The 15,320-nt window shown below is 41.8% G+C and overlaps 1 protein-coding gene across 5 annotated transcripts in view; it reads left to right on the forward strand.

Moving 5' to 3' along the window:
• Positions 1–14,825, forward strand: part of si:dkey-17m8.1 (C-Jun-amino-terminal kinase-interacting protein 4) — a 42,275-nt gene extending 27,450 nt beyond the window's left edge. For 4 of the 5 annotated variants that reach the window (XM_054781303.1, XM_054781305.1, XM_054781304.1 and 1 more), the window contains exons 21-28: positions 1,330–1,410; positions 1,486–1,553; positions 8,192–8,340; positions 8,417–8,588; positions 8,721–8,834; positions 8,898–8,996; positions 9,063–9,149; positions 14,451–14,825. In XM_054781303.1, the coding sequence (XP_054637278.1) occupies positions 1,330–1,410; positions 1,486–1,553; positions 8,192–8,340; positions 8,417–8,588; positions 8,721–8,834; positions 8,898–8,996; positions 9,063–9,149; positions 14,451–14,569 (889 nt within the window). In that variant the 3' untranslated portion in view covers positions 14,570–14,825. The remainder of the gene's footprint in view (positions 1–1,329; positions 1,411–1,485; positions 1,554–8,191; positions 8,341–8,416; positions 8,589–8,720; positions 8,835–8,897; positions 8,997–9,062; positions 9,150–14,450) is intronic. The other variant, XM_054781306.1, reaches the window with a different exon arrangement.
• The last annotated feature ends 495 nt before the right edge of the window (positions 14,826–15,320 follow it).

The raw sequence follows: 15,320 nt of genomic DNA on the forward strand, positions 1-15,320 counted from the left end.
CCCAGCTGTTACCACACAGACGAGGGCCCTCGGTCATGAGGGATGCCCGCTGCAACATCTGCACGTAAGCGGCTGCCGTTTGACGACCCAGCACTACCTGAAGCTCCGGTGTTCCACTGAATGAAAAAGCATCCCAGACCATGATGGACCCCCCTCCACTGTGCTGAGTAGAAAACATCTCAGGTAGGATCTCCTTGTCATGCCAGTAACGTTGGAAGCCATCTGGACCGCCAAGGTTACATTTTTTCTCATCAGAGAATAAAACTTTTTTTCACCTTTCAATGTCCCATGTTTGATGCTCCCTGGCAAAGTCTAAACAGGCACTTTTGTGGCGTTGAAGGAGACGAGGTCTTTGAATTTGTTTTTTGTTTTTTAAAGCCTTTTCCCACAGATGTTGTCTGATGGTTATTGTGCTGCAGTTGGGACCAGTAAGGGCCTTAATGTGGGTGGAAGACCACCCTATGTCTTGATGGACAGCCAATCGGATCCTCCGGCTCAGTGCAGATGTCATTTTTTTGTGTCTAGCACTTGACATTTTTGTTCCATAATGCTCAGGATCTTTCAAAAAATGTAGAATGACTGATTTACTGCTCCCAACCTCAGCAGCCATGGCACGCTGCGAGAGGCCTTGCTTATGCAGCTCCACAATCCCACCACGTTGAAAAAGAGAAAGCTTCTTAGCTTTACCATCAGGAGGGCATGACAGTGGGAATGCCTGACAGAAAATGAACATTTTGAGCAGATTTTGGCTTTTATAGCCTGTTTTCTTCAACTTTTGATCAGCTGATAAACAGCCTATTTCAGTTTAATTGTTGTTTTCAATCAATTACTTTTTCAAAATGCTTTTTGTCTCACACCCCCTTCTTGTTTTTGCATATTGTAGCTCTACTTAAAACCTCATTAAGATCCAAATGTGCAAAATGCATATTCTAGCAATTTTTCAACTGGTCTTAAGATTTTGATCAGGAGTGTATATTCAATAAAAAAAATTAAAGTAATTAATTTAGTAAATTAGCACACATAAACACACACAAAAGTACCAAAAATTGGTATTTACGTGTACCATGTATCGGTACCGTGTCAGTTCAAATGTGCGAGATACCCATCCCGAACTGCCACAGGTGTAAAAGGAGTGCCTTCCTCACCAGATCTGAACCTTCTGATTGGCTAGATTGATATTGTGTTGCAGCGCCACCTTTTGCTCTATCACGTGTTTGACATGCATGCTCTTGGATTTACAGTAAATGTGCTTTCTGAAATACCGGTGTGAACACCTGTTTACATACCTGTGTATACGTGGTCATAACCCAACTTTGCTTTGTCCTCCAGCATAGTGATACATTCGGCCTCTGCAGGCAGGGGGCGGTGTCTTTTCTCTGTACCCCTCTCAGAAAGCGTTCATTCACTCATGTAAGTTGTCGTTGTTTTTTCCCGTCCAAGCGAATATTTCTTGACATTCACAGGTGTACTTTGTGTGCCTCCCAGGTACTCCCAGGGTCAAGTAATCGCTGGCTTAAGTGACGGGACTTTAGCCTTCTTCTCCAGTAGTTCAGGTGTGTTTCCCTATTGTAGCTGACGCTGTGTGTTATGTCACACACTATGGCCTAGGGTTGTGAAGGATAAAGTGATGATCAGAATCATAAACCCTTAGATGAATGGACTGTAGAGACATGCACCTGGTATCGCAAGATGAGCCACCGCTTGACAGTGCGTTTCTTACCAACGCGAGAGGCTGGGCTGCCGGCCAAAGGATTGTCATGGATGCTCTGTAGCTTAGCATGACTGAATACGAGAATGGATGCAAATAGTAGCAGCGCTAGCATTAGCAGCGATCCATTTGATCTTATTTATCATGTATAGTTTAAAACTAAGACAGGAACAACATCAAATTTAAAAAGCACTAAATGAATACAGAGCCACCATTCACCAGTACCAGCCTGGAGCGTCATCTATAAAGCGTGCGTACGCACAAAACGGGGCTGAAAAGTTGCACACCTTGTTATGTGATCTATAAAAACCAGGGCTGTCAAATGATTGAAAATTTGAATCATACTAATCATAGTTTTTAAAATAATTTACCATGATTAATCACCATTAGCAACTGTCTGAAATATGCCCATTTTTACTGTATGTAATGAACAGAAAGATAAATGACAGGACAGGATTATTTATGTTTGTATGTATTAACAACTCCAAATGAGCTGAATATGTCAATCAAGCTAAAAGATACCGCACAAGTCTAAAAATCTATCTGTCTAACACTGGTCTCTTTAGCAGAACATTTGAAAGACACTTTAAAACCATGTTACAATGAGGGGTTGCGTTCAAAGACATCACGTCATTTAAGGTAAATGTACTTGTTTTCTGTGTATTTTCCAGCATACTTAAATGTATCAAATTGTACATCCGAATTAAGAGTTACAAAGTGAGTAATAAGAATATCAACTTCATGTTTTTATTTATCTTCCTGTTTATATATACATAACCGCATAAATAAAGCTGTTTTTGTGATGTTCGGAGTGTCCCTAAATGCATCTGGCCTTTCTTGTAATGAGAATGAGGAAGTGTGGTTCCCAGGATGAACGGACTAGAGGCGTGTATGAGTTGGAGATACATACAGTTTATGGTGTTGGAATTGCACTGCTGTTGATGTGTTCAGGTCAGAATCAGGTTATAAAAGAGCCTCAGACTCTGTGTGTCTGTGTGGGGACGCTCCACTGTGCTTCCGTCTGCCGTCATAACAGAGAGGCGTGCTTGCTCTGGTGCGCATGCAGTACATTACACGAAAACATTTGACCGAATTAATGAAATACATTAGTTACCACGATTATCGCCTTATTTTGGACAGCCCTAATAAAAACAAAATGAGCACATCAGTACGGCACCGTTGTAGCTGGGTTTACACACTTTTTGGAGACATCACTAAAAGGCGACGCACATTTAAAATGGTGAAGTGAAATCATATGTTAAAAATAAACATGCAATGGAAGCCAGTATTCATCATTGCATGGAAACCTCACACCGTCATTGACTCCAAAACATTTGTGGACAGTGTTGCTATTTGACATCATACTGATGGATATCATTTACCATTTATCATGAACACTATTATGCACCAGTGTAGTATCTGGACTAAAAGATACATGAAAAACACAATGCAGCGCTTCAGTACTTCATTATTTTCTTTTATAATCATGATAATATTATATGTTTGATTTAATATTATGACAAATGTTGTCAATGTAATAATTCTATAGGGTTGAAGTTTACATGACACAGAGCTAATATGTTTTCAGTGTTCTGTTTCGCCCTTTTCTTTGGACAAATTAACAGACAGTTTTTCGTTGCATACAGTATGTCAAGTATGTGTTTTGATGGTGTTCAAGGCAAAGTGCACTTTTTTTTAAACTTTTGCCCATCATCCACAATCCTTATGAGAGACATGAAAACATGTCATTCTTTTCTGTGCGTTTAAAGATATAAAAACAGATCAAATAAGACAGCTCATTACAGCATGTATGGGACATACGCATACATCCTATAAAGTCGTCTGAAAAGTCTCTAAAAAGCGCCAACAATGCTCCATTTACAAATATTGTGAGGTGCATATTAACCAAGCTACAGTGACATTGTTGTTGTTGTTGTTATTATTATTATTATTATTAACATTGTTACGCCGATCAAATTACGTTACTGGCGCATTGACACTTAGCCATACCACACTGGCTAGCTACTAGCCAGCTAGCGACTACTGTCCCGACAGACTCGCCCGTAGCCTCAGACACTACCAAAACGTAAGGCTACATTTTTGAGATGCCGCCACTGCTGCTGTGTTTTTATTTCTGAGTTTGGAAAAGTGAACACTAGGTGTAGGCCTTTGTTTCTATGTTGCTATGTGAAATCAATGTACCGAGCAAGGAAGCTCCGGTAATGCTTAGAATGGCCGAAATACGCAAAATACTGCATTGCATGTTATCATGAATGAATGAATGAACCTGTTACTACAAGCTCACAGCATGGATATAAAACATACAAGTAGTTGGAGGTTTTTGGAGGTGTTTTAATAGCGGGCTTTGTTTGTAGGCAACATAGGTGGGTCCCATTACATGCACTACTAAGCTATCGCTTTTTAGCTGTTTTAATGTCTTTAAAACGCACAGAAAAGAGAAAGTGTCAATGTAATAATTGACATTGACACTCACTGTGTCTCACATAAGGATTGTGGATGATGGGCAAAATTTGAAAGTACAATCCAACAAACGGAACAACGCTGAAGTTGGCTTCCTTTTTGCCAGCTTCGGAATCAGCACTTCAGGGGAACTTGAAGGTGGAATTGGCGTAATGAGAAGTGTGGAATGAGTTTTTGTGACACTTCTTCATGTGAAAACATTATAGACATTTTAGGTAAGATATTGCCTTTACCCCGACACTCACTATTGTGCTTGTGAAACTTACTTTATTTGTGAAAATGCAATAAAGGAACATTTAGAAGTTATGGACTAAGTGTTGAAAACATAGAAATGTACCTTTAAAAATAGAATAAAGGTTTCACAAATTATACACTGTGTTTTTATGAACCTCTGGGGTCTGTAGATTAATCCAGTCCAGATTTGGCAAGTATAGGTCGAGTGGTTTTCAAAGTGGACCAGGTCTAATATGGACTAGAGGTCAAAAACAGAGTGGACAAACAGTTGCACTGCATAGTAGGTTAATAGATACCGCCTTAAATCGAATCAGAAGCTAACTTCAGCGTCAGTTACATTAGCACTCAGTGAGGTCATCAAATCTTACCTTTATGCATTCCCACAAAGTATCAGCATTCGGGAGCAAATATGAGGTGAAAGAAAAAGCGAAAAAATACAGTATGTCAGTGCAACGAAGGAGAAAGCTATATGGTGTGTCCAAGGACTATCAAACTAAGTGGGACAGGTCGCTGATCACAACATAAACATGCAAAATTGGGATTTCTTATTGTTTTTTTTGTTTTTTTTCATATCAAGCCGCACCTCTCTGTTATGACGGCAGGAGCCCCACAGTAGCATCCCCACAGAGTAACACAGAGTCTGCCACTCTTGAATAACTTTATTCTGACCTGAACACATCAACAAAACAGCAGTGCAATTCCAACGCCATGTACTGTATGTTACTCCAACTCACAAACACGTCTCTCGTCAGCTCGTCTTGAGAATGACACTTCCTCATTGTCACTAGACCGCCAGGTGCATTTAGGGGCACTCCGAAAATCACAACGTCTTTATCATGCGTGTAGGTGTGGTCTAAATAAAAGAAAGCCAAAGAAAAACAGGAAGTGGGTATTCTTATCACTCACGAACGCAGCTCGCACTACGCAAGTACAATTTACTACATTTAAGTATGCTCAGGAGTCCCAGAAAATACATCTACACTCAAAACATGTAAATTCAACTAAAATTACGTGGTGTCTTTGAAGACAACACTTCATGGCTCATAATAACGCAGTTAGTGTGATTTAAATGTTGTGCTACTATTAAAAAGACTAGCGTTAGGTACATTGATTTTCAGGCATGTGTGCTATCTTTTAGCTAGATTAAAATTTTCAGTTCATTTGTTAATACATTAAAATATACATCATTGTGTCCAATCATTTATTTCTCTTCATAAAATACAGCAAAAATCATCATATTTTACACAAAATGGCAAATGATGATTAATCATGATTCATTAATTTGAAAACTTGGATTCATTTCTTTAAAATCTGTAATCATTTGACAGCCTTACTATTTACATAAAATTCAATGTAGTTTTTTACAGATGATTTCCTCAGTTTCCTGGGACCCCTGCCTTACAGCATGCTTGGGGATATGATGTGCTCTTTTGCACATTTGAAAATATTGTAAGACTAACACTTTATACAATTAGCTTCTTTATTTTATTTTTTATCAACAAATGTAACTATGGAATCATGTCGAACCGCAGCGTTGTACACTGTATCTTATCGTTCTGTTTTTAAAATACAGTGGTGCCTTGGTTAAAGTCATTCATCTGTTCCAGAAGGTCTGCCTCTAACCAAAGCAAATTCTCCCTTAGAAAATAATGTAAATCCAATTACAGTGGTACCTTGGTTAACGTACGACCCAATTATCACGTTTTTCTTTTACCAACCAAAACTTTTGCAAAATCTTTGCCTTGGCTTGAATTTGTCCGCTTGTTTAGCGTTCATGCATTTTGCATTGTGGGCCGCTGTCGCCATTTTAGGTTGTTTAAATCAGAGTTGTAGAGAGATACACGATGTAACAAACACATGGGCCGCGCAAAAGAGAAAGTCGATGGAGCGTACCGAGACAAGGGTGCAAGACCTCCCAGTTTTACGGCTTAATGAGAAGACCGTCGTCATTTCAGAGGTATGTAAATGTGACTGGAGTGGCTCCGTCACATTTACGTCCGTGGCTGCGGTGCACACACCCCCATGCATCCACATCTACTCCGGTTACCGCGTAACCATCTGTCAACCCCGCGGTGCATGGAGGGTGACACTTGTTTTTGCCTTGTTCTGCCTGTCTCATTTTACATGAACATTCAAATTCACTGTAGCATGTTCACATTCACAGTCAACCATAGCACACGTCACCACACACCTTAGAAGGCATCCACCGGCGCACTTCACTGCTGCCAGCGGTTGTTTTTTTTTTTTAGTTTTCTACATTAAACGGCAAGGTACATGTTTATTGGTTCTACAATGCTGATATTTAGTTTGATATATTTTTTATATTTTAGAAAATTGTGTTTGCAGCAAAATAATATGTTTTGTTTTATTCTGTTCATTGATGGTTTTGTGGGGGTTTTTCCCAACAAAACTCGATAAAAGTTAAATGTTCAATTGTCCATTCATTTGTCATATTTTTGCATTATTTTCTGCATGTAAAACTATAAATATTACCTATGACATGTGTTTTGTGTTAAAATCTTTGGGTGTCTGGAACGAATTAATTGGATTTACATGATTTTCTATGGGAAAATTTGCTTTGGTTAGAGTCCGTTTTGGTTTGAGTCAGGCCTTCTGTAACTGATTAATGATGTTAACCAAAGCACGCACTGTAATTGTTCCAGACACCCAAAAATGTTAAGACAAAACATGTTTTATGGACAATAATTAGTTTTACATGCAGAAAATGATGTAAAAATAATGACAAATGAGAAATGAATCAACTGTAAATTTAACATTTTAAAATCACACCGAAATAACAAAATAAAAATATTATTCTGCTGCAACCACAATGTGCAAAAATATAAAAAATATATCAAACTAAATGTCAACGTTCTAGAACCAATAAACATGTACCTTGCCATTTAATATAGAAAATGGAAAAACAAAAAAGCTGCTGGAAGTGTGCCGGTGAGGCAAGGTGTGTGGTGACGTGTGCTGCGTTTGACTGTGGATGGTGTGAACATTGTACGGTAACTTCAAATCCTTATGCTTTGTTGTTGGAAGCAGAGACGAGTTGTATGGTTGTAAAATGAGACTGACTGGAGATCTGACAGTCAGACAACAGATTGTTACACAGGAACTGGAGTAGATGTGTATGCATGGATGTGTGTGTTGTTACACAGGAACCGGAGTAGATGCGTATGCATGGATGTGTGTGTTGTTACACAGGAACCGGAGTAGATGCATATGCATGGATGAGAGTGTGCACCACAGCCGATGACGGAGCCACTCTCGTCACATTTACATACCTCTGAAATGACGACGGTCTTCTCTTTAAGCTGTAAAATTGGGAGGTCTTGCACTATTGTCTCGGTACGGTCCATCGCTTTTCTCTTTTGTGCGGCCCATGTGTTTGTTACGTCGTGTGTCTCTCTACAACTCTGACATAAACAAACTCTAAAATGCTCTAAAATGGTGCCCGCGGCCCACAATGCATTGCGTGATCACGTGCGAGATTTCATCTTGGCTGCGTTATCCAACATGCCAGCGTAAACAAACTGGACGCTATTTTGGATGCTAAACAAGCGGGAAAATGCAAGCCAAGGCAAAACAGAAAAATGTGCTAACCGGAGTGGACGTCAGCCGAGGTACCGCTGTAACTGGATTTACTTTATTATTTTTGAACTGTATGGTAACCCGTGTAACTAGATGCGTGTCCAATCGTCTACCACAAAGAGATTCACAGCCCTACTTTGGCATGTCTGGATGATGTGCTGTGATTGACAGGTGGCTGGAATGTGCAGTCGCATTCAGTGATGCCACTGGGATCAAACCCCGTGCAGCCTGTTCGCTGCTGCCTTGCCAAAGGTAGCCGCTTGTGGGTGGGATATTGGAACAGAGTTCATGTGGTTGACCTTCACAGCAGAAAGGTGGAGGTAATAAAACTCAGCGCACTTTCCCTTTCGTACGGAATGACTTTAAATTCCCCATCTTTTGTCTTGATCTTTGCAGCGTGTTTTTCCGGTCTCTGAGCGCAGCGAGCAGCAGGTTCGTTTCCTGTGTGCTGGGGGAAGCGGCGTTTGGACCGCATGCAGACTCGACCCCGTGCTCAGGCTGTTTGACTGGTCCACTGGACGGCCGCTGCAGGAAGTGGATCTAACTGCCCTCGTGACCAAATCATTAGGTGCTACCATTGTCTTTCTTCTTACTGTACATAGCAGAACCTCTGAAGCCTAGGTCACAAGTGGACCTGCCTTTTTTTGGCCATGTGAATTGTGGCGTTCCCCATATCACTAATCTCGGTCTGTGTTTGTAGGCCAAGCTTTCCTGATGCTCTCACCTCTTCAGATCTCCTCCATGGAGGTCACCTCCGGCCGCCTGTGGGTGGGCACAGGGGGCGGTGCCATCTTCTCCATCCCCTTGTCGATAAGTATGCAAGAATTCCTGATTTCTCCAGAAGGCGTCCACCTTGTATTGATTCTATCATCCGCAGCGTCTGCAGCCGTGTCCATCCCGTATTGCAGCGTGGCCGCCGCCCAGCTGTGTTACCACGGTCACAGACAAGCGGTCCGCTTCATCATTGCTGCACCTGGTAATGAGCTTATTGACACCCGGGAGCTCTTGCACGGCTGGCCTTCAGTCATGTTTTTCTTCTCAGGTTGCTTGATGACCTCGCCTGGCAAAGGCGTTACGCCCGCTCAGCTTATCATCAGTGGAGGAGAGGGCTACATCAACTTCCGCATTGGTGAGTCAGAAGCGCTGAGATTACAGTACATCTCCGTCAAGGTGGTTTAAAGGAAAAGTGCACTTTTTAAAAAATTTTGCCCATCATTCACAATCCTTATGTGAAACATGAACGCATATTTCTTTCACTTTTCTGTGCGTTCTAAGGAGAGAAAACAAGCCAGCTAACAATGCACGTCATGGGAGGCACGGTAGCTATTTGACAATAAAGCCCTAACAAAGAAACCTAAAAAATACGCAAACAGTGTTCCATTTACATAAGTGACCTGTATATTAACCAAGCTACAGCGATATTTATCTGGCGGAGTAACATGACGTCTTGCTAGTCTCAGCGTCACTCACAATGCCTCAAGCTACTGCAACAGGACAGACGGAGGAGTGGATACTACTGGCTCTCAATTTTGCTACGAAGACTCAACAAGATTTTACCTGAGGACTGGAGCACAAGTCTTGTGCTGGAAGACACAGCCATCCCAATGAGAGCGGACATTGTAAGTGTCCTGTTTCTATGCTGCTGTTGTTGACGGAAGTAGCGTTAGCTATATGGGCTTTGTCAAATCAATGCGCCTAGGAAAGAAGTTTCGGTAATGTTTTAAATCATGAAAATACGGCGAGATATGTAAGTATTACATGTTATCATCAATGTACATGTTAATGCATGATCACAGCATGGAAATAAAACGATAGAACCTTCTTAGAGGTTTTTTAGAGGGCTTCACAGTCAAAATAGGTACATCCCATGACGTGCATTGTTGGCTGGCTGATACGAACTCGTTATTTCTCGTTAGAACGCACAGGAAAGGGAAAGAAATATGTGGATTGTGGCTGATGAGCAAAATTCCAAAAAAAAAGTGCAGTTTTCCTTAAACTATTCCAAAGTCAAAATGCACAACTCAGTCAGGACATTTACCATTCCTGGTACATTGCGCTATCATGCTACGTGTTAACATGCTACAAATTTGCGTGTTAGCATTCATAGCACACGAACATTAGCATAGTAGAATTTTTTTTTTTTGCCATTTTTACGAGTATTAACATACTCTTTATTATTGTATTATTAAGACATTTAGCGCTACCATGCTAGGTGCTAACGTTAGCCTAGTCACCTTTTTAGCTGTTACAAACTCATAAGTACAAATTTATAGAGATACTTACTGCTATGAACGTTGGCATGTTAGCACTGCTACCATGCTGACATTAGCATCGTAGCATTTATAGCCATTTTCATCATTTTTTTCTTCTATTGCTCTTGGAGATGAATAAAGTATCTCTTTATCAGACACTTAGGCTGAATCCCAATTCTACCTCTAGCCCTTCGTCTTAGAAATGGGACACCACTTGATTGTCATTACATCATCACAGCCTTCACCGGTTGCTGACTGTGACTATGCAGATGAGATCATTCAATTGTTCATAATACATCTTTCCTTCCATTAAGTAAGGTGAATACATTTCTACATTATTTCAATATAGTTATGTAGCCTACCTCAGAACACATTTTTTACGAACTGTGACTTTTATTGCAAAACAACAAACTGTAATAAACAACAGCTTACATGCAGCACTGTAACAACATCGAATAAAAATGAAAAATATGTCAAATATATTCCTGATCAAAATCTTAAGACCAGTTGAAAAATTGCTAGAATTTGCATTTTGCACATTTGGATCTTAATGAGGTTTTAAGTAGAGCTACAATATGCTAAAGCAAGAAGAGGGAGTGAGACATAAAAACATTTGGAACTTGTAATTTAAACAAAAAAAAAAACAACCTAAAATTGGTTGTTTATCAGCTAATCAAAAGTTTAACACCACAGGCTATAAAAGCCACAATCTGCTCAAAATTGTCTTTTCTGTCAGGCATTTACTCTGTCATGCCCTCCTGATGGTAAAGCTAAGAAGCTTTCTCTTTTTCAACGTGGTGGGATTGTGGAGCTGCATAATCAAGGCCTCTCGCAGCGTGCCATTGCTGCTGAGGTTGGGAGCAGTAAATCAGTCATTCTACATTTTGAAAGATCCTGAGCATTATGGAACAAAAAAGTCAAGTGGTAGACACAAAAAAATCACACCTGCACTGAGCCGGAGGATCCGATTGGCTGTCCATCAAGACACAGGGTGGTCTTCCACCCACATTAAGGTCCTTACAGGTGCCGACTGCAGCACAATAACCATCAGACGCCATCTCCGGGAAAAGGCTTTAAAAAAACAAAAAACGAATTCAAAGACCTCATCTCTTTCAACGCCACAAAACTGCCCGTTTGATTGTTTAGGACTACGGTGGCTATAATTCACAGCAAACAGACTTCACTACGATGTGCTGCGTTACATGAATGATTTCATAGCTAATATAAAACCCCAACCTCACTGTACACCCTGGAGCGGGGCTAGCCACCTGCCGTGACCAGGCGAGTTGCATCCGAGCAGCCTCCGTGCTGCCACGGAGCTCGGGAGAAATGACGGTTACGGTTTCATTTATTTTGAACATGCACACAGTTCACATTGAATGTTTCATATTACAATTCACAATTCCACATGTCTGAAAAGGAGTAGGAAGAATCAAAGTTTCTTTAATCCTACCCCCTCTTATCGCATCAATTGTTAATACATATGTTGACTTCCTGTATTCTAAATTATACTCATTCTTATTATTATTCTTATTACTATCATCCCATCCATCCATCCATCCATCCATCTTCTACCGCTTATCCGAAATTGGGTCGTGGGGGCAACAGCCTAAGCATGGAGGCCCAGATTTTCCTCTCCCCGGCCACTTCGTCCAGCTCCTCCCGGCGGATCCCGAGGCTTTGCCAGACCAGTTGGGAGACATAGTCTCGCCAACGTGTCCTGGGTCTTCCCGGAGGCCTTCTACCAGTCAGACTTGCCCTGAGCACCTCCCTAGGGAGGTGCTCAGAGAGTCCGAGAGGCATCCTGACCAGATGCCCGAGCCACCTCATCTGGCTCCTCTCAATGCGGAGGAGCAGCGGTTCTACTCCGAGTCTCTCCCGGATGACAGTGCTTCTCACCTTATCTCTAAAGGAGAGCCCAGCCACCCTACGGAGAAAACTAATTTCGGCCACTTGTACTCGCGATCTTGTCCTTTCAGTCACCACCCAAAGTTCATGACCATAGGTGAGGGTAGGAACGTAGATCGACCGGTAATTTTAAGAGCTTTGCTTCTTGGCTCAGATGTCTCTTCACCACAACGGACCGATGTAGAGTCCGCATCACTGCCGCACCAATTCGCCTGTCAATCTCGTGTTCCATCCTTTCCTCACTCAGAGATGGCACGCCACCTTTTTCCGGGCGAGAACCATGGACTCGGACTTGGAGATGATGATTTTCATCCCGTCCACTTCACACTTGGCTGTGAACCGATCCAGCGGAAATTAAAGTTCACGGCTCGATGAAGCCAGAAGGACCACAATCATCTGCAAAATGCAGAGACTCAATCCTGCAGCCACCAAACCGGAACCCCTCAACGCCCTGGCTGTGCCTAGAAATTCTGTTCATAAAAACAATGAACAGAATTGGTGACAAAGGGCAGCCCTGGCGGAGTCCAACCCTCACTGGAAATGGGTCTGACTTTTTGCCGGCAATGCAAATCAAACTTTGACACCGGTCATACAGGGAACAAACAGCCTGAATTAGGTGGTCCGGTATCCCATATTCATACACATACACATTCATATATTGTACATACACATGTAAACTGTTTGGGCAAACTCCCATGCACCCTCGAGGACCCTGCTGAGAGTGTAGAGCTGGTCCACGGTTCCATGACCAGGATGAAAACCACACTGCTCCTCCTGAATCCGATATTTAACTATCCAGAGGATCCTCCTCTCCAGGACCCCTGAATTGGCCTTACCACAAAGGCTGAGAAGTGTGATTCCACCATAGTTGGAACACAGCCTCCGGGCCCCCTTCTTAAAAAGGGAGTTCACCACCCCGGTCTGGCAATCCAGAGGTACTGCCCCCAATGTCCATGCGATGATGTAGAGTCATGTCAGCCAAGACACGCCTACAGCATCCAGGGCCTTAAGGAACTCTGGGCGGATCTCATCCACCCAGAGGGGCCCTGCCACTGAGGAACTTTTTGACAACCTCAGCCCCAGAGATGGGAGCGCCCTCCGTAGAGTCCTCAGGCTCTGCTTCCTCATAGGAAGACGTGTCGGTGGGATTGAGGAGGTCTTGGAAGTATTCTTTCCACCGATCCACAACATCCCGAGTCGAGGTCAGCAGCACACCATCCCCACCATACACGGTGTTGGCTATGCACTGCTTCCCCCTCCTGAGATGCCGGATGGTGGTCCAGAATCTCTTGGAAGCAGTCCGGAAGTCGTTCTCCATGGCTTCTCCGAACTCCTCAAATGAACATTTTGAGCAGATTTTGTGTGACGTTCTGCAGGACAGGAGCGAGTGTCCCCTGTCCTGTGCTCTTATTTTGGCGGGCTGTGCCTTCTCCGGGGAGGAAGAGGCAGCCGCTTCTTGCCTGCTGGCTGCGCGCCTGCGGCCAATTAACATTTGTGGCGGATAAAAGGCCAGCGCGGTCGAATGGGCGGCGCTGGTTCATTATTCTTGTCTACTACTACTACTACTACAAGTCTACTACTTGCACCTTTTGTCACACAGCCTTTCCTCTGTCGCTTTTTGTTTCTCCCGTTTATAATAATATATATATATATATATATAATTAAAGTACCCTTACTTTTTGCACTCTGTGGCTTCGTCTCTGCATATTGGGGGTTAAGCATTCGACAGCTTCTACTCGTGCCTGACGCACCGTGACATTTTGGCTTTTATAGCCTGTGTTCTTAAACTTTTGATCAGCTGATAAACAGCCTATTTCAGTTTAATTGTTGTTTTCAATAAATGACTTTTTCAAAATGCTTTTTGTCTCACTCCCCCTTCTTGTTTTTGCATATTGTAGCTCTACTTAGAACCTCATTAAGATCCAAATGTGCAAAATGCAAATTCTAGCAATTTTTCAACTGGTCTTTAGATTTTGATCAGGAGTGTATTACGAGTTTAGTCTCATAAAATTGTGACTTTTCTATTGTTAGAATGACTTTTCTTCTCTTAATGTTTTGACTTTATTCTCTCTTTATTTTAAATTATTTTTACATTACTGCTGGGTTTTTTATTTTCCAATTATTTCAATTTCAATTCCAACATTTCACTCATAATCATGACTTGACTCCCATATTTTGATTTTATTTTTGTAACATTAACTTTTTCCGCAGTCTAATTTTCCAAAAATTACAACCCCCCCTCCCCTCCCCCAACCCCACCTCCCCACCAGGAGACGACGCGAGCGATGAGTCAGTCGAGCTGTCTCAAGCGACACCGCAGCGATCCCAACGCAGTCACATGATCATCTGGCAGAATCCCGCCCTGGCCGTGTCCAGCTCTGCCCTCTGACATCTCCTGGATGCAACAGACTTTTCGGCAGATTCGGCCCAAAAAAAAGCCTTTTGTGCCTTTTCCTGTATGGTGGCATTATGCAAATGTGTCCTGTTGGTTTTCCCTCCACTGCTACTTCATAAGAGACTAAAGTCTGGGTTTTCTGTACTGACATACACTTTATCATGCACTCATCTGCACGACGTTTGCATCATGAGCGCCAACTTGTGATTCAACTGGAAGCAGGTCAAAATAATCAGGTTTACTTTTTTTATTCAGTGTATTGTGGTGTTCTGTGGTGCGTATTAAGTACAGTGTTTAGACATGTACTTCCACACACACCCATATATATTGACTTCTATGCTCATGTTCTTTCTATACGGAAAGCTTTGACTCTTCATGTTTGTTCTTTTCTTTTCATTCAACTTCTCACACAAATCATGAAATCAACCTTTTGTGCAAATGGGACTCCATGAAAGTATGATTCAGACCTTCATTTCTACCTTCTCTCAATGTGATAACAGCACTAAGAATTAGACGTGATATAGTGTATATACACACTACTGCATTCCTTATTATACACTATCAGGAGTGTCCCACAGCACATTTCAAAAATATCATTTAACAACATACTAAACAGCAAAAATGGAAAAATCTATAATTTTACAAGAATAAGTCAAAATATTAAGAAAAAGTTGTCATTTTACAAGAATAATGTAAAATTGTGAGTGAAAATAGCATCTTTTTAGTAGCATAAATTTGAAAGATA

This window comes from Dunckerocampus dactyliophorus, chromosome 7 (genome assembly GCF_027744805.1).
Source record: "Dunckerocampus dactyliophorus isolate RoL2022-P2 chromosome 7, RoL_Ddac_1.1, whole genome shotgun sequence".
In the NCBI taxonomy this organism is placed as follows: Eukaryota; Metazoa; Chordata; class Actinopteri; order Syngnathiformes; family Syngnathidae; genus Dunckerocampus; species Dunckerocampus dactyliophorus.